Below are 23,893 nucleotides of genomic sequence, written 5' to 3'. Positions count from 1 at the left end.
CTGTTGCTCAGAGCTCAAACTCTTGAGCGAGCTCTTAACCAACTGAGCCACTCGGCCAGCCCCCAAGGAAAGTCAATCTTAAACAGCATAATTGGGGCAAAAATCCCCAAAACCAGTGCTTCTTAACAGCAAAGGGCTAGTGAATATGCGCTTTAGGCACCTCCAAGCTATACTAAATATAAGGCTGAGTCATTCCAATCCTAAAATGGAGATTATTTTTCTCTTCATTCAATTAAAAAAGTATCTACTTGGTCCGAGTCTCTGCCTCTTTGGGCCCTCTCAGACACCAAAGATCTAACTGCACCCATGAGCAGTAATAAGTGCTTCAAGCGTGGCAACTGGGCCTGGGAATGCCCTACTGGTGGAGGCCATGGTCGAGGAGTCAGAAGCCATGGCAGAGGTGGTTTTACCTCAGATAGAGCTTTCCCATTTGTTTCCTGTTTTCTTCCAGGTATCTGTTATTGCTGTGGTGAGTCTGGTCATCTTGCCAAGGACTGTGATCTTCAGGATGCCTGCTATAATTGCAGTAGACGTAGCCACATTGCCAGGACTGCAAGGAGCCCAAGAGAGCGAGAGCAATACTGCTACAACTTGTGGCAAACCAGGGCATCTGGCTTGTGACTGTGACCATGCAGATGAGCAGAAGTGCTATTCTTGTGGATAATTTGGACACATTCAAAAAGACTGCACCTAAGTTAAGTGCTATAGGTGTAGTGAAACTGATCATGTAGCCATCAACGACAGCAACATAAATGAAGTCAATTGTGGTTATTGCTATGGTTAGTCAGGGCACCTTGCATGGGAATGTACAATACAATTGAGGCCACAGCTTAATTATTCTCCTTTGTTGCCCCTCCATTTTCTGATTGATGGTTATATTATTTTCTCTAAACACTCTTCCTTGGCCAAAGGTTGGCAGACAGAGGCTACTCCCACAACATTGAGCTTTACTTGCTGTGTAAAAGGAAGAAAGGGGTGGGGAAAAAATCGACTTTCTGCATTTGACTACAAAAAAATGTTTGTTTAGTTTGGTAAGAGGTGTTATGTATAATGCTTTGTTAAAGAACCCCCTTTCAGTGCCACTGGTGAATAGGGATTGATGAATGGGAAGAGTTGAGTGAGACCAGTAAGCCCATTCTGGGTTCCTTGAATATGTTCCCATATAGGAGGTAAAAACCAATTCTGGAAGTCTCTGTGAGCTTCCATAAATAACTTTAATTTTAGCATAACGATGGCTTTGGATTGTCTGACCTCAGTAGCTATTAAATAACATCAAGTAACATCTGTATCAGGCCTTACATAGAACATACAGTAGAGTGGGAGTAAACAAAATAAAAAGACAAACATACTTATTAATGTCTATGTGAGAAAAATCTGGATAAAAACCTAACTAAAAACAACTGCACAGCATTGATACTGAATATGCAGATGGTGATGGTGAGGATTTAGAACACATTTATTTTTTTTACAAAGACTAAATCTAAAACCCGTATGCTTAGAGTTAGCATAATTTGGAGTTATTCAGGAATTGCAGAGAAATGCATTTTCACAGAAATTAAGATGTTAGTTTTGTATACTGTATCAGTTAAGACAACTGTTTCATTTGCGGTAATCAGTTTTTAAAAGTCAGATGGAAAAAGCAACTTAAGTCCTAGAAAATAGAAATGTAACTTTAAAGTATCCAATAAAGCTGAAAGAGGAAGGGGGAAAAAGTATCTACTCTATGCATAGCATAGATGTATTTCCTGCTTATAAGTCCGTAGTAATAAATTTTTTTAAAGTTCTTTTTGGTATTTGAGTTATTAGGCAAAAAAGATATTTTATTTTTATTGTTGTTAAAAATTAGCATATACTTCAACTCTCCTCTTGACCCTTTTTTCTTTTTAACAGACTATCATTTTTAAAAGTTTTAGATTTACAGAAAAATTGAGAACATAGTACAGAGCTCCCGTATACTCCACAGTTTCCTCTATTATTAACATATTTAGTATAGTACATTTGTTACAATTAATGAACCAATACTGGTACATTAATTAAAGTCCATAGTTTTTTTTAGATTTTCTTAGTTTATAACCTAGTGTCATTTTTCTGTTCCATGGTTCCATTCATGATAACGCATTACATTTAGTTGTCATATCTCTTTATGTTCCTCTTGGCTAGTTTCTCAAATTTTCCTTATTTTTGATAATTTTTACAGTTTTGAGCAGTTCAGATCTTAAGACACGCCCACATCACTCAGGAAACTACCGGAAATAGAATATAGAGGAAAGTAAGTGACATTTCAAATCCTGATTCTGCACTAACTAGCTGTGTGATTTTTTTAAGTTTCCCCCCTTGTTAAATACCTCTCTACTTTGGCTGGTAGGACAATCATATAATATAATGGCAGAGAAGGCCCAGTTCCCCACATTAGTTGTGGAGATAACTATAAATTATCATGCCCAAATTAAACCATATGCTATATATACATATACATACAGGGTGAAAAATTTTTAGAAATGTCTTTGTTTTTGAAAAAAGAGGACGCTTCTTAGGAAAGTAACTGGAAGAAATCTAACTTTCCTTCTCTTTTGCCCATTCAGGTAAAGGGTTTCACCCGCTTCCAGCCGTGGAGCAACAACCAGAAGAGCATTTCTTGATTCCTGTCATCCCCAACTAAGTCTGGCTGGGCTTTTCATTGCGCGTGTGCAAGTCCCGCCCCACCCCGGAAGTTAACCGTTGACGAAAAATCAAGTATTTAAATCCTCCCGAACCTGATCCGGTAACACCAGTGGCGCACTCATTTCGTCAAGGAGGATTGGAATTGGTCGAGCGCTGGACCGATGCAGGGCGCTGATTGGCTGGCGCACCAGCACGTCGCGGAGACAGTGCGAGACTCCTCCAACACCGCCCCTGTTTCCTGATGGGCCGGGTTTCTGACCAGTCAGCAGACGCGGCGCGGGCTTCGGTTTCGCGAGCTTGTGTTTGCCGCCTTGGTTCCCGCGACCCCAACGTCCCAGGGCGGGGTTGGCGGAGGCGCTCCTTGGAGCCGACCTGTGTTTCGGCTCACCAAACAGACCCCGGCTCGGCGGAGTTTGTGGTGAGTAGGCTTTTGTGCTTGGGCTTCCAGTGAGAGGCAGCAGCGGGGCCCAGGAAAGGATTGTGAGCAACATTCAGGGCCTCGTGGTGGGTTCAGCGCCCCGGGAGCCTGGGCTAATGACGTAAAGGGGAACTAGTGGGATAAATACGCGGACCACGAATTCCTTGGGAGTCATTTTTGCGTACGTATGCGATAGAGGATTTCCGTGAATAACGTGCCATTTATAGTTGTTTTCACTGTGAATATTTGTTGAAGACTGAAACCCTGTATGCATTCCTCACATTATCTAGTTCAGATAGCTACATAGTAAGAGATCAGTTAATGTTAGAAGTTCCTGGTCTACTGTAAGTAATGTGTAAACCAGAAAGTGTGAAAATGCTGTGTGTATGAACACAAGCGGTAGTAACATCACGCTTCTGTCTAGGAGATGGTTTCACAGAGGAAGTGACATTCGACTTGGATTGTGAAGGATGATGTAGGTGTTCCAAGTAAAGGGTACAGTGCAAAGATACTCAAAGTCGGAAACTTGCAAGTAGTTCATTTTGATTGGAATGTAGGATGAGTGGATAAGGGATAAGGTTAGAATATAGGGTGGGGCCAGATTGTGATGGTTTTTTATTCTGTATATAAGGAAGAGCCATCAACTTTTTAAGCAGGAGAATAATTACATCAGATTTATATAGAAATACCCTTCTAGCAGCACTGTTGGGGACTTTTCACTAAATCTGGTGAGTTGATGAAGTCAGGAACTAAGATAGTGGAGCTGGAAAGACAGAATTTTTATGTGGGAAGAGGGAAGAAGTAAGGATGACTTGATAGTTTTTATTTGATACACAATGATGCCATTATCCAAGGAGAATATGTTTTGCTAGGTATAGGTATTATGTACTTTTAGTTTCATTAGTTTTAATTGCATGATACTGTCAGAGTAAACTGTTTCATGTGTATTATTTTAAAATGAGAAATGGATCAACATTATCTTTTTACCCTAAGGCATAAAGGAAGAAGAGACACATATATGGAGTTTTAGACTCTTCTGTTTAAGAAAAATGGTACTTAATATACTAACTAGAGTTACACTTCTCAAGCTGAATACTATTATCCATGGCAACCAGCTGGCATAGAAGGGTACTAGAGTTTAAAAGCTGCATCTGTAGAAGTTTCATGAAGTCCAAGTATCTCCAAGAGGGACTTTTTAGTCAACTTTACAAGGGCACTTTCAATAGGATTTTGTTCTTGTAAATATTTTTAGCCTCTGACTACCTAAAAATCTTTTCTAAATGACTCCTGCACCTGCATTAGTAACTCTTTCCTCCCTTATCTTACTTGAGAGAATTCCTTTTTTGCTAAAAGTGAAATATAATGTACAGGGCCTAAAGAACTCTGAGACTCCTTTTGTGTATATGTAATAGGAAATACTGTACTATAAAGAAAGGACGTAGAAGTCTGTATGTTGCTTTGATGATATTTAGATGGAAACAGCCAGTAGGCAATTAAAAATATAAGTTTTAAACTCAGAAGAGAGGTGGAAGCTGAAAGTTTGCTTATACAGACGGGTGTGGAAGCAATGGGAGTAGATAAGAATACCCAGAAGAGGGCATGTGGAGCCAAAAACAGATCACTGATTTTGCACTGATACAAATCAGTTTGTGGGGATGCAGTATTTATCTTCCATCTCCACAATCTTGAAGATTTGTTGACTTCATTATAGACCCAATAAATATCTAGCCTAAATTGTTCCTATTTGCTGCTTTGTGCTTTTTTGAATATTATGGGGCTTTTGGTCAAAATCTCATATATTAAATACTACCTGCCGTACTCAGCTCGCTTAGTTGATACAGTGATCTTGGGGGCTGAATCTGTGTTTTCCTTAATGAATAGATATATTGGTAGGTTTTGCTGTGTAGAATAAATATTAACGTTAATTTATAGGCAGAAAAACTATGAAGTATGAAAATGACCAGAACCCACAACCATTTAATCTTATTAATCTTGATGAAGACACTTTATATAACTAACCTAATTTGTCTGTAATTTGTTAATACGTGATTAAATCATATTTCTTGTTTTTTATCATTCAGTAATATTTTCATCTTGAGGATACTGAGCATTTGAAATTGAATAAATCCTTCACCAACTATCATGGAGACTCCGTATCCTCTTGCAGGGCCCCAGATGAATACCAGGTATAGAAATATTTTTACAAAACTTTTTTTTACAGCTGTTCACATAACTTGGGAAGGTAGATTGGAATAGGAGAAAAAACTTTAGGATCAGGAAAATCTGGGTCCATGTCTCAGCTCTCCCACTTACTGGTGAGTGACCTTGATCAAGTTAACTAACTTCTCTAAGCCTCAGTTTCCTCATCTCTAAATCGGGGATAGTAATCTCTATCTAACAAAAGATTATTTTGAAGAGTTAAATAAGATTACTAAACTAAAGAGTCTGGTACATAGTTGACACTTGGTGGTAAATTTTAGTCTTATTCCCTCATTCCCTTATTTTAGTTTCATAGAGGATCTTTTTATTGATGGAAAATAGTACCTGAACTCTGAAGGCTAAAAATTATATACATGTTTATTTACATCCTAGACAAGTGGGAAGGTAGTTGGGTTGGTTGGGTTCCTTCCTTCTTCTAAGCTAATTCCTTGATGGGAAAAATTTCACATTGGATATGCCAAATTTCCTTAAATGTCCCTAAGCCTTTTTTTATGCGGAGCAGGAAGGAGGAACTTGCCACCTGTCTCCTAATTTTCTGTCACTACTGTGGGAACCAGGCAAATTGGCTTGTATATTATTTATCTCTTTGGATCGTGTATTATTTTTTTCCTCCCTAGGGAAGAACAATTAATGCTGACATGTGATGTTTTTTTTTTCTAAACTAGAATTGCATCCATGAGTTACCTTTATTCTCTGTGTTGTTTTCTTTGTGCCAGATGTTCTTGATGAAGACAATGGGAAACATGACCCAATGAAGCTATCGTATTTCCGTATTTCTTTCTCTTAATTTTGGTCCTTCTGTTGTACTGCCACCTCTTTGAAAATTTGTCAACTTCTGTTCTTCTCTTTTTAAAATGTATTATTGGGTCAAATTTACTCCTTACATTCTAGGTGGGATAATATACATTACACCCATGTGATTTAAACTGATTATTCCTGGTATATTCAACTTTAGTTTTTTGTTTGTTTCACTCATTTTTTACTCTGGTTTATTTGTTTTATTTGTTTGTTTTTAACTGAAACCTTGAATTTTCAGTAACCTATGGGCATTAGGGCAGCAATTCTGAATTATTTTGGGGTTACAGACTGCTTTGATTATCTGATAGCTGTGACTCTCATTTCCTAAGAAAAAGCACTTATATATATACATGCAAAATTTTACATCCAATTTAAGGGTGTTTATGTCTCCCCTGCCTCCAAAGTCTACCTGTATACCTTAGAATAAGAAAAAGACGAATAACATTTATTGAAATCTTGCTGTGCCAGGCGCTTTGCATGCATTATTCTTAATTAACCTTCACAGCAAACCTATGACATGTAAATACTGTTATCTTCCCTCTCTTTTTTTGAAATGAGTAAACCGTAGCATAGAGCAATTAACCAACCCAAAGTTATTTAGTTGGTAAGTGGTATAGCCAGGATTTAAACCTGTATGACTTCTATACCACAAGGAAGTAAACCTGAAGGTAGTGTAGGTTAGGTTTTAAAGGTATTATGGACTACTGAGAGCACAAAGAAACAGCTAACACTGAGCACTTACAATAAGCCAGGACTTTTTCTAAGCACTTTACATATATCGACGCATTTAATATTCATTATAACTACCCAGAGATGCTGATATTATTCTTTTTAACAGATGAAGAAACTGAGGTACAGAGACATTAACTTGATCAAGGTCACACAACTAGCAAATTGAAGCCAGGTTTCAGACCTAAGCAGTTGATCTCCAGATTCTTTGCTTTTAACCCCTACACCATACTGCTTCTCTCACCAATTGGTAAATGACAAATATATTAGACATAGAGACATAGATAAACTGACAGTTTGTCACCCTCTAGCTTTGTGACCTTGATCAAATTTCTTAGTCTCAGACTATGTCCTCATTTCAAAACAGGGCAATTAAAAATTCCTTCCTATAGATATGATGAGCTCAACTCAGATAAGGATTTGAAAGCACACAGCTGGGAGTGTGGTGGAGCTAGAATTTGAACCCAAGCTCTAAAGCACCACACGATTGAGCTTCTAGAAGTATAAGCTTCGAAATTAGCCACACTCAGATTCAAGTCCCAGCTCTGCTACTTAATTGCTGTATGAAGTTAGGAAAGTTATAGTTTGTTATCTATAAAGCAGACAATAAAGTGTTTCTGGATCGGTTTTAGTGAGAAATACTGTATATGTAAAGTGCTCAGTGGGATTCCTCATACATAGGTAGGTGATCAGTAACCTGGAGCTAGTATTTTAGTTGAGAAGCTAAATCAGATGATACATGAAAATAAGATATAGAACAAGGTATTCTTAGTGCATGATACGATAAATGTTCTTTCAGTTCAACTATTTAACAATCTAAATATAAATACACAGTTGTAGGTAGCTCATTGTCAGAGCTTTCTTGCTTTAATTACATGCAACTCTGGCTCATATTTTCTCCTCAGCCCTTTCTTTTCATTGTTTTTTTTCTTATCGTGGTTTTCTCATGTTACTCACTTATGTAAATAAACTTTGTGATGGTACCCTATATGATTTAATATTGAAACCTTTACACTGCTTCTAGATCTTTGTTGAGGAATGATTTATAAGATGTCTTTTTTATGCTTCAGTGATTAAACTTATGTGGTAGGTCCCAAGATACCAATTTTGGAAACACTGAAAAATGAAGACTCTATTAAAGTTTTTGTGCTTTTCATTTTATTAGGTATTATCTAACAATTATCTAGAAATTAGTTCTGAGGGACAGATTTTAGTTTTACATTTAAATGTAAATCCATGGTTTATACTTGTTTTTCTGTTACTTAAAGAGGATTTTATAGGATTAATATTCCAGTTCTTTTTTAAAAGCTTGTGTATATAAATTTATGTATGCATAAGAAAAAAAGGACAGGAAAAAAATTATACCTAAATTTTGAGTGCTTATTCTCTTGACAGTAGGTTTGCAAGTGATTTTTTTCTTTTACTTTTTAAAAATATTTTCAACTCTTCTAAAATTACAAAAGTAATCTGAAAAGCTCCATCATTTAAAGTTAAACTGTTTCTTATAAAATTTCAACTAAGTTTGCTTTTCATTGTGCTTTGATTTGAATTATTTTTTTAAGGTTTCCTTCAAGCAGGATGGTACCTTTTTACTTTCCTCCATCAAAATATGCACTTTGGAACCCAATGCCAACTGGAGATTTCATCTACTTACATCTTAATTACTACAGGTATAAGATGTTTCTCTTTTTAAATTAAACTAGTATAAATAGTAGTCAAAAGAATGCATAGTGCAAAATTGATTGCTATGACTAAATTTTTTTTTTTACTTTTCTATTCAGAATCTCTCAGACAAAATAATCTATTCTGCTGCTTCTTAAATCTGTTCCTCATGCTTTTAAGAAATAATCTTAATTTCACAGTTAAAATATTCTGTAAACCTAAAGTTCTAAGTATTATAAGAATTCAAAAGAGGCAAAAATAAGAAAAACTGAAAGGGTTTTCATCATGCTTCAGTATGATGTCTTTGTTGTAGAGCATTGAGAAGATTGAACTGGTTTTAAGTGAATAAACCATAGAAGGAATATAAAATATGCTTATGCCAGACATAGAAATTTCTGTGTCTTGAAGGAAAGATGGCTTTCTATTATTTATGCTTAAAGTAATAGAAAATAGAGATGCATTGAGATTTTCTATATGAGGGAGTTACTTGTTAAAAGCAGAATTCTAAAATTGGATCATAGTGTAGAGAGCCTAGAGTCAGCCTAGCTGCAGATTGGTTTTTTGTAATCTAAGAAACAGATTTGGGCCGGCCGAGTGGCTCAGTTGGTTAAGAGTTAGCTTAAGAGCGCGAGCTCTGAGCAACAGGGCCACCGGTTCGATTCCCACATGGGCCAGTGACGCTGTGCCCGAGCTGAGCTGCAGCTGAGCTGCCAACAGGTGGCAGGATGGCTCAGCTGGTGAGAACACATACTCCTAACAAGACTGCCTGTTTGATGGTGGGCTACGCTCACCCGCAGCTAAAACTGAGCTCGGCACCTTGAGCTGAGCTGCCGCCCGGATGGCTCCGTGGATAGTGCGCTTTTAACAATAAGGCTGCTGGTTCGACTCCCACATGGGATGGTGGCTATGCCCACCCACAACTAAGATTGTAACACAGCACCTTGAGCTTAGAGGCCACAAGCTGCCGATAGGCAGTCAGATGGCAACTGGCACCCTCCACAACTAAGATTGAAGAACAACAACTTGGGTGGTCCCCCTTCCCAGTTTGCCAACACTGTTTCACTCCCCCAATTTCCTAATTAAAAGAAGAAGAAACAAAAAAGAAACAGATTTATGCCATAGTGGTTTAAGGTGCTATAACTGGAGTCAGACTTCCTAGAGGGTCAAATCCTGATTCTATCACTTATTTATGTGACTTCAGTAAAGGAGCCAAGGATCAATTTCCTTATATATATAAAATACAGATAATGATACTTACTTCATAGTATTCTTGTAAGGATTATGAGACAGACTCTATAAAGTAGCAATTGGCACAGTGCCTGGAACATACAAAGTGTTAACAGTAGCTATTATAAGATTTTAGATCAGTGTAGAATTATTGGAATCAAGAGCAAAGAATGAAAAATTGAAGAAACAATTGATAGCATTTGATGATCTATAGAATAGAGGGACTAAAGGAAAGATTCAAGTCAAAAAGTATTTAAGTTTTAAACCAGTTGGCAGAGAAAGGTAGTATCGTTGATAGAAACAGAGAGAGTCTTGTAGAAGTTCAACTAATATTTGTTATACTTGTTCATTCTTTTCTCATGCCTCTTAACCTATCATTTATATTTTCTATCATTATTTTTTGGTGCTATATTTTGAGTAATTGCTTCAATTCTACTAAGTTTCTTTTTAGCTATGCTTAGTTGCCATATAATCTGTTAATTTAGGTTTTTTAAATGTGGAACTATACTATATATATGAAAGATTGTTTATAACATGTATGCATAGTTTATAGAATAATAATAAACATTTGTGTATCTATTCCTAGTCAATTATATAATCCACTGAGTTTTTAATTGATTATATTTTTAATTCTATAATACAAGTTTTTCATGGTTCTTTTTCAAATTTGCCTAGTGTTTTTTTTTTTTAATTGGGGATGGGAACAGTGCTGGGGAATTGGGGGAAGGGGAACAGACAAGTTGCTGTCCTTTTGTTCTTCAGTCTAGTTGTAGAGGACGTTGCTTCACTGGCCCAAGTTAGCACCATCATTGCGCTCTTCCCAGGCGAGGTACATCAGTCGCCGGCTTCTGGACAGCCGCTCACTGTGGCTGCTGGCCGCTCACGCTGGGTGCTGGCTACACACGGTAGCCCATGGCAACCCACTGCCACAGGGGCTGCAGCCTACGCCGTAGGCGGGGACTCACAGCAACCCAGCTCCAGGTTGAGCTGTTGTTCAGCATCTTAGCTGTAGAGGGCAGTGTCACTGGCCCTCATAGGTGGGATCTGAACCGGGGCCCTCTGGCATCCCAAGCCAGTTCTTAACCATCGCGCCACTCGGCCGGCCCTGCCTAGTGTTTTTTGATTATATTTTGTTCCTTGCTCATACTTTAGAGTCTCTTTTATATTTCTTTAAACATTTGAATCATTTATTTATATTCTTTATTCATTAATGCTAGCATCTGAAGTCTATAGACAATATATAAACAAATGGATGTGACTATTTCAATCAAACTTTATTTACAAAAACAGTAGGCTGGACTCAGTTTCTCGATTCCTGCTCTGGTTCATAAAATGATGCAAAAGGCCTGGAGAACAACTACAACTTCAGTGTCTGCCGATTGCAGTTCTGGTTTCCAAGCAGCCCTCCCTGCTCCTGCCAAGTCCCCCACTCCACCTTTGACCTTAGGATTTCCCAACAGTAGTCTTTTTGTACATTTTAAAAGATGTGCGTTATATTTTAGGCAGCATTTCATGGCAGGAAAGTGTTTTAGGATATTGATCCACTAGATTTTTTATTTTTCAGAACTCCAAAGATCCACTAGATTTATAAAACCTGTTTTTATTTTTCAGAAATCCAAAGGTTGTGGTAACTGAAAAGACCATCCGACTTGCTTGTCGTCATGCTAAACAGAATAAAATAAACATATCATGCTTTTTACTTGGTTCTCTCACAGTAGATGAAGGTAATACACTTAAAAAATTATTTTTATGACTATAAAGAACTTATGTTTACCAATTCAGCCAATTATTGTAATATACTTTGTGCTAATTTTCTTTGCTATATACCAACGTCATGAAGATGTGTAAAACTTGACATTATCCATCTCAGACTTCACAGTCTGATCAGGTGGAAGAATATATTGGGTTGTTGGAAAAGTCATGAAAGTATTTTTGCAACGAAAATCATAGAAAAAAATACGTTATGACTTTTCTGACAACCCAGTATATTCAAGTCATTTAGTATACTATTAGTAAGAACACTGTTTTGCTATAATGTATGCTTGCTTGGTTGATTTCACATTTTTAATTAGCATGCTTATATAATAACTGCTATATTTGATCTTCAGATGAAGAAAGTGTGATATTGACAGTAGATCGCTTTGATCCTGGTCGAGAAGTACCTGAATGCTTAGAAAGAACACCTACTGCTTCTCTTCCTGGGGACTTTGTGATTCCATGCAAAGTTCATACTCAAGGACTTTGTTCAAGAGAAGTAATAGTTCATAATGCAGATGACTTCAGTTCAGCTTTTAAGGTGAGATTTGTTGATAACTTGATTATTTTTAATTAAATACAAGAATCAAACTGTGTACTATGTAGTATTTTAATAAACCCATATTTAATAAGTATTCATAATAATTTATTTCTGATTGAATGATTGTTGACCTAAAATGTAATTAAACGTGGTTTCTGAGGGCAGAAATCCTAGGAAGGTAATATGGGTAGCATTTCCGAATAGGAAGCAGTGTGACCAGAATAGCAAAGTGTGAGATATACTCGGGGTGATACTAAGGGTATAGATTTTGCTGTATTTGTGGGCAGTTGGACTGAAGTATTAGTTTGGCCGTGTTATGGAGAGTCTTGTCTGTCAAGCTAAGGAATTTGAACTTTGTCATATGGGCCATGTACAGTCACTGAAAGTTTTTGATAAGAGGAAATACTATTAAATCTGGAGTAGTTAATCTGATAGGGCAGGCTGACTGAAGCCAGAGAGAGTAGTTAGGCCATTGCAATATTTAGGTGTGTATTAGAGAGGGTGTCGTAACCTGTAATAGAGTGGTGGCAGTGAGACTAGAAAGGACTCAATGGGCATGAGCAACTACAGAGAAAGAACTCACTTGACAATTTGGATTAATAAGAAAAGAATCAAAGAGGATGGATTTAGATTTTCTGAGACTTGAGTCAGAGTTAATTTACTTAGTTAATTTACAGAGTTAATCCATTTTTCCCCATGTAATAAATATTTTTTGGAAACGACATTCTCCAATAAGAATTTGAAATACTGCTGAGACATCTAAGGTGGAAATATGTGATGGACTTGGTACGGTAAATCTTACTTGCTTTGACAAAAATTCATGTAACCTTTTGGTCACATGGAAGAAATGAGATAATTGAAATGTTGCTAGTCAAAAATTGTTTAATTTTCTTAGTACAAGATATGTATGTATATATGCACCGGTATGAAATAAAGCCTTTAGAGATGTGGACAAGTTTCAAAGTTTTAAAATAATTGTATAATATTGATTCCTCAGGCTCTGCAGCACCATGTATGTAGCAAAGATTCCTTGGATTGTGGGAAACTTCTTTCCCTAAGAGTTCACCTCACTTCCAGGGAAAGTTTGGACAAGGTGGATTTTGACTTGCATTGGACAGCAGTAACTTTAGCAAATACCTTTAAATGTACACCTGTGAAGCCCATCCCCATTATTCCAACAGCTCTGGCAAGAAACTTGAGCAGCAATCTGAATATTTCTCAAGTTCAGGGTACCTATAAATATGGGTAAGTAAAAAGATCTGTTCATCCAAATAGTTAAATATTGGTCCCATTAGTATATTTTCATAGTATCTATGTAATACCAAATAGTAATTGTGCAGTCAGTTTACATGCCAGAGATCTGCAGTGGCTAGATAAATAAGCAAGGAAGGTGAAAAACAAAGTTGTTAATTTTTGCTGAATATAGTTTTCTTACAAAGAGTTGTTCCCACCATGCCAAGAAAAACCAGTGGTAAATTATATTAAGATTGGTTGTATTTTGTGATTTGAAAATATCAGGAGAAATTATCCTGTGTATCATTTTGCTCTTTGTATTCTGCCTAGGTTTTAGATTATCATCTTTTTGTCTTTGGTTTTTTTTTTCAACTGTAATCTGACTGATTATGAGCCTTAAAGAGGCTGGAGAATTTTTTTATTATATGTAGATTTTAATGATGAATAATGAGCATTGCAGATAGAGAAAGGAGATAAATAAAAATTTATAGTACTCCTGCTTACCAGACTGGCAACCACTTGAGGGTGGAGTTTCCTCACATAGCTGAAGCAGCATCCTTTCCAACTTCCTATCGCCACTCTTAGTTTCTTAGGCAATGTAAGCCAAATTGCATGCTTTCTGTTCCTCAGCAGGGCCGCTTCCCTGAATCCTCATCCACTTTCTTTATCCATTGTCTACTGAGCTAGGTTAGACAATGTCAGCACCCTCTGCTTTAAAGTCTAAGCAATTCACTTTTGGCCACCTTTCCCACTAGACTCCACCCTAGTTCCTGTTAGGTCTCTAGAGCCAAAAATGTTTGCCAAGGTACACTCAACTCCAAGTCTTATCCTCTAAAAAAAAAATGCCTGTTCAAAAGTGGATAAGGAAAAGGGAGGATTTTCTTTTCAGAGGATCCGTGGAATAACAAGAAATATCTCATTTTGATTCCCACATGCCGTCCTTTGTGGTTGGAGTAGCAGAAAACCAAAGTGTTAGTATATTCCCAAATCATGGAACGGGTAAACATGGTGGTGATCAAAAAAATGTTTGAATTACGTGGAATATTTAATTCTCTTGGAGTAATGAAATGCTTCTCAATTGGGACATGGGAATTTTGTGGTAAAATTAACCAAAATGTTAATTTGTTTTCCTTAGTACCATGCCCATCTACTAGTGAAGCATAATTTTATTTTTCTCTACGTTATCCTCTGATCCCTTGGCATGCTAATAGTAGTAACCCAGGATGATCAGTAGTCTTATCTAATTGCCTGTTCCCCTTGCCCCTTCTTACCTATAATTATGTATTACATTTCTGACATTGACTCTTTTCCTTGACCACATTCATTTGTTTACTCTAATATTTATTAGGATCCATTATGGAATAGATACTGTGTTAGACACTAGAATTAAATATATTTTTTAAAAGCATACTTAACTGTCCATTAAGTATATTAATATATAAATATGATATGGATAAAGATAATGGGAGTTTATATACAGTGCAGGGAAAGCAGGAAGGAGTGTCCAAATTGCCTGAGAAAATCATGGAAAGCCAGAGCTGGTTCTTTTAAAGAACAGGAATTTATCAGGTAGGCAAGGCAGAAGAGCTTTTAAAACGGTTATGTGTCATTGTTTATACAAATCTCCTGCCAACTCAGGCTTAATTATCTTGTCACATGGCCTGATTAAGTTCATTATCTTTGTATTTTTGGGTTATAGTAATAAAATACATCCTCAATGGGACTATCAAGATTATATCACGAATGGCATTGTTTTTATTTTTGTGTTTTAAAGCCATAACAATGAAGTTAACTCTGCACAATTATTCTGCAGTTATTCATATTCTTAAAACTTACTGTCAATAATAAACATCATAACAAAGTATAAACATAGTATAATGTCCTTTTAGGGAATAGTGAACGTTTGAGTTCCAAAGTTCTTTGATAGTGGTTGGAGGAATACGGTACATGGAAGGTTGAATAATCCTTACCTAATTCGGACTCCCATCCGTGAGAAGTCAAATCTGTTGCATTTTTGTCAAGTCACCTGGGTACTTGAACACTTACAGTAACAGGAAATTCACTTCTCCCAGGGAAACCTATTTGGTTCTGAAATTGTTAGCCTTGATTTTAGTACTTTTGATTAAAATAAGTTGTTGACACTTTTAGAACAAAATTTTCTTAAAGGTTGTATAATTTTCAATGACCATTTTAATAGAAATTTTAAGATATTGAATCTCTTTAATCTCTTCCTCTTACTGGAATCTTTTTTTTTTACTTTGAAATATTTTCTTTGTGTGCATGTGTGTGTGAGAGAAAATATTCATTTGAATTATCTTCCCTGTCTAAAATGTGCTTCTTAGTACTCATATGATCTCTTTTAAAGGTAAAAAGTACACATTTTCAATTGTTTTTACATGAATGTCCTCTGTTTAGATATCTTACCATGGATGAAACACGCAAATTGTTACTTTTGCTGGAATCTGATCCCAAGGTTTATTCTCTACCATTAGTGGGAATGTAAGTGTCGCATCATTTATTAAAACCTTTTCAGTCACATGTATTCAAATGTATGTAATAAGCATGTGAATTAGTTGTTCTGTGAATATATATTTAATATTTAGATCACCTTATAAAGCCACAAAGTCCAATGATTAAGCTTTCTTATTTTAACAGCAGAATCTGTTAAACAAAATTTTGTCCAGTCTTAGGAAGAATGTCAATATATGAAACAGATCCACTTGAATTCTTCTGGTAGAAGTTGAAGCATTAGAGCCCTGTTTTTTTAACCTTCTTCACTAGCCACTGTCCTTAAGGCACCTTGGAGAACACAGGGCTAGGATAACACTGTTTAAAATTCACTGTCAGGCAATTTTGCAGAAATTCCCCTAAGAGTTAATGGGTTTCTCTTTAGAGTTAGTGGTTAATGACATTTAGACAGATTATTCCAGTCAGAAATTTATATTCCGTATTTATTGAGTGCTTACCATATGCTCTAGTATTATGTTTGGTACTGTGTTGGGATTTAAAGCTCCCAATTTATAATCAAGGTGAGGTGATAAAATATTCAAATATTCACATGTAAAAAGATAAATAATACAGAAGTATATGATTTGCTATGAAATGAGCAATATCGATAGTGAACACTATCAGTACTTGTAAGAGAGATGATGGGGACATTTTCTTAGAGAAGGCAAACTTAAGCTGAACCTTTATGTGTTTGGATAATAGCAGGGAGGATTGGTGGGAGAGGGGGAACCCATGTGAGGGAATGGTATGTGCAAAATTTAAAAATGAGAATGTGCAAATGTTCTGTGCATCGTGAAATCTACTTACAGTCCGTTTGCTAGGCTCCTACTTTGGCTATGGGCTTTTGATGCTAAGTGAGTATCTATTAAGAGCCCCCTGTGTTTCAGGCTACTTGTATATGTTACAGCATTTAATCCTCTCAATAACTCTATAGTTTTAGGCTGCTGACTTCATTCTCCCCTAATTCAGCCTATTCTTTTCAGTCCAGGCTAATTGATTTTAATTGATTCCTGCTTTCACCTCTATTGTTAACCATTTTATCTCCCACCATTTTCCATTTTTCCTTCCTCTCAGGTGGAAGAGGACAAAGATAAAGATCTCTCTATCTACATATCTATATCTATTCTCCCTCTTAATTATCAGCATGGTCTAGTGTTTAGATTTCTAATTTATGACACTTAATATATTGCTGGTGAATGGCCAAGAACCTCTGACATATTACCCTGAGAAAAATGTAATCTAAAGTATATTAAGTATTAATTTGTAAATGACCATAGTTTTTAATTTCTGTTTTTTCTTTTAGTTGGCTATCTGGCATTATACATATCTATAGTCCTCAGGTATGGGCTTGCTGTTTGCGATACATGTTCAGTTCTTCTATTCAAGAAAGGCAAGTGATATTTTCTTCCATAGTATTTTATTTTGATCTTTTCACCCATTCATATTTTACTGGTGTCATTTAAAATCCATGTGATGCTTTAACCTTTTATAATACTTATAAAGCAGAAGAACAAGTACGTTAAGAAAAAAACCTTAAAATAACACCAGACAAAAGAAAGGTGAAGTTGCACTATATTTGGAAATATGAAAGAATTTACTTGCCTAACCATAGAACTGTATAACACAGAAGATACACTTTTTATGACTGGGATTCGATATTATAAATAGATTTCATGTTCAGTGAAATGACTTAAATGAGTTTGAATTTGTTACCTTACAAATACTTTATTAAGTTACACAGTACTACACTAGCACTCTGAGAAATATTTGAGACAAGATGTTTAATTGTCATCCTGGAACTAAAGCACAAGCATTGGAAATAATAGGGAAACTTTATTTCTAACCTCAACTCCTCGTTTAATTTTATTATTTTGTACATGATACCACTATTTGCCTCTTCATTTATTAAATGAAAATTCCAAGGTCTGTTTCTGTCTGCCTTGAGTGGCTGTAATACACTTCAGAAAAAACTTGATTGAACAGACAGTGCAAATACTTGGTAATAAATCAAGCATAAATAAAGATACACAATAAAAATAAGTCACTTTTCCATCCCATTTCCCTAAACCCTATCCCCAGAGACAAACACTGTTAAACAGCATCTTGAGCTTCCTTTCTGCAGTATTCAATGCACAAACAAATGTCGCCCTCCCCAGCCTGTAAAAATTAAATCAGAAATGGGAGCATACTGTTCTTCCTTTTCTGTATGTTGCTCTTTTCTCTATATCATTATTCTTTGTGGATCATTACATCTTGGAATGTACAGACTTCATATTTTACAGTGGAATAGTAAATAATATAAACTAATTTTAAAAACCAGTCCTTTTTTTATATATATCTTTGTGTGTGTATCCTAGTATATTTATAGAATAAATTCCTAAATATGTTTTATCTGGTCAAAGTGTAATTTTAAATTTTGGTGGACATTGCTAAATTGCCCTCCAAAAAGACTGCTCATTTTATAATCCTTCCATCAGTGTTTGAGAGTGCCCGTTTTCCCCATCCTCACACTGTGGAGCAAATATCTTTCAGCACCTACTATGTATCAAGCAGTGTTCGTGATATTGGGGAGAAGCAGTAAACAAAATAAAGATCCTACAGAAATAGGCAGTAAATAAGTAATATTTTACAAGGTATTGAATACTATGAAGAAAAATAAGCAGGGGAGGAGGATGTTGTGTGTCTGGATGGTATGGCAGGTAAAGTTATAATTTTAGGAGATCAGGGAGGCAAAGACTTGAGGTGAGGGAGTAAGCTATGTGACTGGCTGGCTGGGACATTCCCAGGCAGAAAATACATTAAGGCAGAGGCTGTAGGTGAAACATCACCTTGCATCTTCAGGGAACAGCAAGGAGACCAGTGTGGCTGAAGAGGAATGAAGAAAGGTGAGAGTAGTAGCCAGGCCTCAGAGAGGTAATGGTAATGGTCTTTTGTGATGTATTGTAACCTTATTCTAGGAACCATATTCTGGGAACTTCCTATTCATGTTTCTTGCCATTCTCTATGATTGTGCATCTTTTGCACATTGCTTTGAAAGAGTTCTTTTTCTCAATATACAGGTACGCACCACATAACAAATGTTTTGGTCAATGACAGACCTCATATAGACAAGGGTGCCATACAGCATAGGTGTGTAGTGGGATACACCATCTAGGTTTGTGAAAGTGCACTCAGTGAAGTTCACACGACGAAATCATCTAACAATGCATTTCTCAGAATGTATCCGTCATTAAGTGGCACATGACTGTATAGATATAGATATGTCATATGTAAAATATATGGAGAAGTAATATTTATAAAAATATATGTACAAAGCTTTGTTCCCCCAGATTGTCATTTCACTTAACTTTGGTTAATGATAATTTTCTCAAATAGACTTTTAAAAAAGTCATATTTATCATTCTTTTTTTTTAATCTTGCTTAGAAAAGATTTGCCCATTCCAGGAGTATTTATTGCAATAAAAAAAACTTGTGTTTTCTTCAGATTTTTTTTTTAAACTTTTATTGGGGAACAGTGTTTTTCCCAGTAACCCATCAGCTCCAAGTCAAGTTGTTGTCCTTCAATCTTAGTTGTGGAGGGCACAGCTCAGCTCCAAGTCCAGTTGCCATTTTCAATCTAGCTGTGGGGGGTGCAGCCCACCATTCCATGCAGGAGTCGAATCGACAACCTTGTTAAGAGCACGCACGTTAACCAACTGAGCAATCTGGCCACCCATCGGCAGCTCAGCTGCAGTTCAGCTCAAGTCGTTGTCTTCAATCTAGTTGCTGAGGGCACAGCTTAAAGTTCTACCTTTTACGTTTTATTTCACCTTTTCAAGACAATTAGTTTTATTTGCAATAAAACAAATTAAATGTTCATTTTAGTGTATTAATACAGTTTTATTATCAGTGACTGGTCTTGCCTTAAGTTCTTGTTGACAGGAAATGCTCAATAAAATTAATTTTGAAGCTCTGTCAGTTTGTGCCCAGTCTGAAGCATTAGGCAATTTCTTTACCTGAACTCTTAATTACTGCCAACCCTTTCAAGGGTGGTTTGAACCAGAAAGGAGTCAACACTGCTTAGCAAAACTTAGGTTGGTACTTTATAACATTCTGAACAGTGGTCTTGTCTGACTCCAGAAAGAGGAATTGAGCAGAATAGATATTAATGCTTCTCCAAACTCCACTGCTTTGTTTTATTAGTAGTGTAATGTGTCCAAGATTATTTTTCATTCAGTGTTTTACAAAGTAGAAACAAGTACGGAAAGTAGTTTTAAATAGTTGGTTTTAAATAGTATATAATTTTTAAAACTTCTTGATGACTTTACAAATATTTGTTGAGTTATGTAGTGAATAATAAAATGAATGTTCATTTTATCAGTTTGTAATAGTGAAATATTGTAAATACTGTAATTTGAATATCCATTTTTGAAGTCTAGGAGGATCAATAATTATAAATTGTGATACTGGTGTCACTAAAAAGGAATGAGGTCTGAGGTATAATATAGAATAGTGACATGGAAAGAAATCCAGGATAGTCAAATAAGAAATAGCAATTGCAAATAGTGTGATAGTATGGTCTCATTTTTGTTAAAAATATGTTATCCTCAGTAAATTTTAATTACATGAATTTTTTTTTTTTTTTTGTCCAGGGTTTTTTCAGAATCTGGAAATTTCATTATAGTTCTCTATTCTGTGACACATAAGGATCCTGAGTTTTATCAGTGCCTCCCTTGTGATGGTAGGTTACCTGACCTTCAGTTCCAGCTACTAACCAGCAAGGAAACATTACATCTTTTCAAAGTAAGTGATTTGATTACCTAGTACATTGATGACTGTTTAGGGTTGCATGTTGGCTGTATAAGCCCAATGATCTTTACCCTTTAAAATAGTAACTGAAACTATTAGGCTTTGTGTATTCATAATCAGTACTGATTATTAACTTCATTCATGGTTAATTTTTTTTTTTTTAAGGGCTCTTTATTTTTTTCTTTAAAGATTTTTATTGGGGAATTGGGGAAGGTGAACAGTGTTGGGGAATGGGAATAGCCAAGTTGTTGTCCTTCAGTCTTAGTTGTGGAGGGTGCAGCTAGCTCAGCTCCAAGTCCAGTCGCCATCCAGTTGCCCATTGGCAGCTCCTGGCTGCTCAGCTCAAGGTTCTGTGTTCAATCTTAGTTGTGAGAGGGCGTAGCCCACCATCCCATGCGGGAGTCGAATCAGAAACTATGTTGTTAGGAGCATGTACTCTCACCATCTGAGCCATTCAGCCACCTGTTGGCAGCTCAGCGGCAGCTCAGCTGGGTCATAGTTCACTGGCCCATGTGGGAATCGAACTGGCTCAGAGTTCCCATTCAACCAACTGAGCCACTAGGCTGGCCCTGTTCATGGTTAATTTTGTTTCATAAATTTTATGTCATCTCCAGAACCAAATTATAATACAGGATCAGAAGTTATCCAGTGTCTTTGTAAAACCTTTGAAGAATATATCAAGAATTTATATGTTAAATCATTTTATGATATTGAGAATTAATTTGTGATTGTAGTGTTTTCTTTGCTTTCAACTATTATGGTTTTACAAATGGTTTCTTACACTTAAAAGTCAGTGTTAATTGGGCCAGCCGAGTGGCTCGTTGGTTAAGAGTTGGCTTGGGAGTGCGAGCTCTGAGCAACAGGCCCACTGGTTCGGATCCCACATGGTCCAGTGATGCTGCGCCCTCTATAGCTAAGATGGTGAACAACAGCTCGACCTGGAGCTGGGCTGCCATGAGTTGCCAGCGGCAGCGCAGGCTGCAATGGGGCTGCAGTGGGCTGCCCTAAGCGACCGTGAGTGGCCGGCATCCAGCGTGAGCTGCCGTGAGCTGCTGTGAGTGGTCATCCAATGGCCGGTGACCGATCTGCCTCAGCCAGGAAGAGCACAATGATGGTACCAACATCATGGGCCAGTGAAGTGACGTCCTCCACAACTAGACTGAAGAACCAAAGAACAGCAACTTGTCTGTTCCCCTTCCCCAATCCCCAACACTGTTCCCTTCCCCAATTCCCCAATAAAATCTTAAAAAAATAAAAAAAGTCAGTGTTAATATATAATCCTAGGTATCAGAACAGATTGTTGCTCTATCTAATAAAATACATAAAAATACACATGTCATTGTGTAAAAACATTCAAAGACTACCTTTCAATAAAATGGTTAGCTGTCCTATGTCTCAGACTAATAATAAAAAAATTCTGTGTTTTATTACAAAAATATTGAATAACTGAATAACCATGTGTTTCCACTCAGATCTTATTTTGTTCCTTTTTTCATTTCACTTATAGGTTGTATCATTTCATGAATAAAGCTTTTGCATTTTAATTATAATCATTGTAAATGAAGTCTAATAATTTCTATTTTAGAGACATATATCATTTACTCATTTTATTCTCTAGGTGGTATCCTCGGTTCAAAGTTATTAGTTTAACTGAATCCATGGTTATTGAGTGGTTTACATAATACAGGTGATTGACTTTTTTACTTTCAATTTTGGATCAGGGACATGGACACTATAAAAGAGGTGGTTACATAAAAATAGAACTACCATGTGATCCAGCAGTTCCATTTCTGGGTTTTTATCTGAAGGAAATGAAAACACTAATTCAAAAAGATAACTGTACCCCCTTGTTCATTGCAGCATTATTTATAATAGCCAACACATAAAAGCAACCTAAGTATCCATCGATAGATGAATGAATAAAGAAAATCTGGTTCATATATACAATGTAATATTCAACCATAAAAAGTAAGGAAATCTTGCCATTTGCCACAACATAGATGGACCTTGAAGGCATTATGCTAAGTGAAATAAACCAGACAGAAAAAGACAAATAGCATATGTTCTCACTTATATATGGAATCTAAAAAAAAAAGGTAACTCATAAATACAGAGGTGGGGATTGGTGATGGTAGTCAAAAGGTACAAACTTCCAGTTATAAATAAGTCCTTGCGATGTAATGTACAGTATGGTGACTATAGTTAATAATACTGTATTATGTACAGTTGACCCCTAAACAACACTGGTTTGAACTGCATGGGTCCATTTATACGCAAATTTTTTTCATTTGACCTGCACAATTCAAACCTGCATTGTTCAAGGGTCAACTCTTAAGGTTGGGAATCTGTGTGTTACACATGGATTTTCAACTGCTCAGGGTGGGGTGGAGGGCAGTGCCCCTAAGCCTCATGTTTAAGGTTCGATTGTATTTGAAAATTGCTGAGAGAGTCGATCTTAAAAAAGTTCTCATCATAAGAAAAAAAATTATAACGCTGTATGGTGATGGATTTAACTGTGGTGATTATTTCACAATATATACAAATATGGAATAATTATGTTGTACACCTGAAATTAATGTTATATCAATTATACTTCAATAAAAAATTTTTTTTCAGGGTACAGTTACAGAAATCAGAAATCCCCCTCCCGCCAGTGTCTCTGAGCTACTTTTTACCTAACTAGAATTCTCTGATGTTTTAAGTCACATCTCAAAGTATGACCTACTTCATTTCAGAATGTTGAACCTTCTGACAAGAATCCAATCCATTTTGAACTGAGTGCTGAAAGCCAAAATGCAGAAGCAGAGTTTTTCAACAAAGTTTCCAAGAATCTTTCAATTAAGAGGTAAAAGATTTATTTTTATCTGTGTACTTTTAAATGATTTTCATTAGTTTTTGGTGAGTAATTAACTCCCAGTTATTTCTGGTGAAACTGTGTGTATCTTATGTACTGTAGGTGTCTGCTTTAAATGCATTCCTTCATACTTAGATGATAATTTTAATGAAGTGGCAACTCTAGTATGGTTCTCATTTGAGTTGATTTTTTTACATAGGGGAAAAGTATTTGTCAAGCAGTTATCTTGCTTAGGAAGAAGCATCCTGTTTTTGTTTAGTTTGCTTTTTGTTCTTCCCTTTTTTGTAGTTTTAAACCTGGACCTATCAGATAAACTACTATATAAAAATAACTTCTCTACCTAAAAAGAACATGTTTGTTTTAAAACTTTTAAAGCAAATACACATGGGGAATATTAATTAAATAACGGCTTGTGACTTTTGGGTCAGTATATACCTTTTATGGTAAAGAAGATATTCCCTTATACTAGTCAGGGTTCTCCAGAGAGACAGAACTGACA

At 36.2% G+C, this 23,893-nt stretch overlaps 1 protein-coding gene and 1 pseudogene across 4 annotated transcripts in view; both read left to right on the top strand.

The window, feature by feature from the left end:
- The window catches only part of STIL (STIL centriolar assembly protein), a 62,601-nt gene that overhangs the window by 5,129 nt on the left and 33,579 nt on the right, over positions 1-23,893 (top strand). For 2 of the 4 annotated variants that reach the window (XM_019624749.1, XM_019624747.1), the window contains exons 1-12: positions 583-779; positions 2,198-2,269; positions 2,583-3,079; positions 5,161-5,265; positions 8,389-8,496; positions 11,327-11,439; positions 11,824-12,011; positions 13,009-13,256; positions 15,660-15,743; positions 17,056-17,142; positions 20,384-20,534; positions 23,276-23,385. In XM_019624749.1, the coding sequence (XP_019480294.1) occupies positions 5,222-5,265; positions 8,389-8,496; positions 11,327-11,439; positions 11,824-12,011; positions 13,009-13,256; positions 15,660-15,743; positions 17,056-17,142; positions 20,384-20,534; positions 23,276-23,385 (1,133 nt within the window). In that variant the 5' untranslated portion in view covers positions 583-779; positions 2,198-2,269; positions 2,583-3,079; positions 5,161-5,221. Of the gene's footprint in view, positions 1-582; positions 780-2,197; positions 2,270-2,582; positions 3,080-5,160; positions 5,266-6,015; positions 6,070-8,388; positions 8,497-11,326; positions 11,440-11,823; positions 12,012-13,008; positions 13,257-15,659; positions 15,744-17,055; positions 17,143-20,383; positions 20,535-23,275; positions 23,386-23,893 lie in introns of those variants that run through there. The other 2 variants (XM_019624748.1, XM_019624750.1) reach the window with 2 other exon arrangements.
- On the top strand, positions 307-2,177 carry LOC109371965 (cellular nucleic acid-binding protein pseudogene; annotated as a pseudogene).

Source organism: Hipposideros armiger, unplaced genomic scaffold (genome assembly GCF_001890085.2).
Source record: "Hipposideros armiger isolate ML-2016 unplaced genomic scaffold, ASM189008v1 scaffold_605, whole genome shotgun sequence".
NCBI classification, from domain to species: Eukaryota; Metazoa; Chordata; class Mammalia; order Chiroptera; family Hipposideridae; genus Hipposideros; species Hipposideros armiger.
The sequence above is the reverse complement of the archived record's forward strand: the minus strand, read 5'-3'. Positions and strand labels throughout refer to the sequence as shown.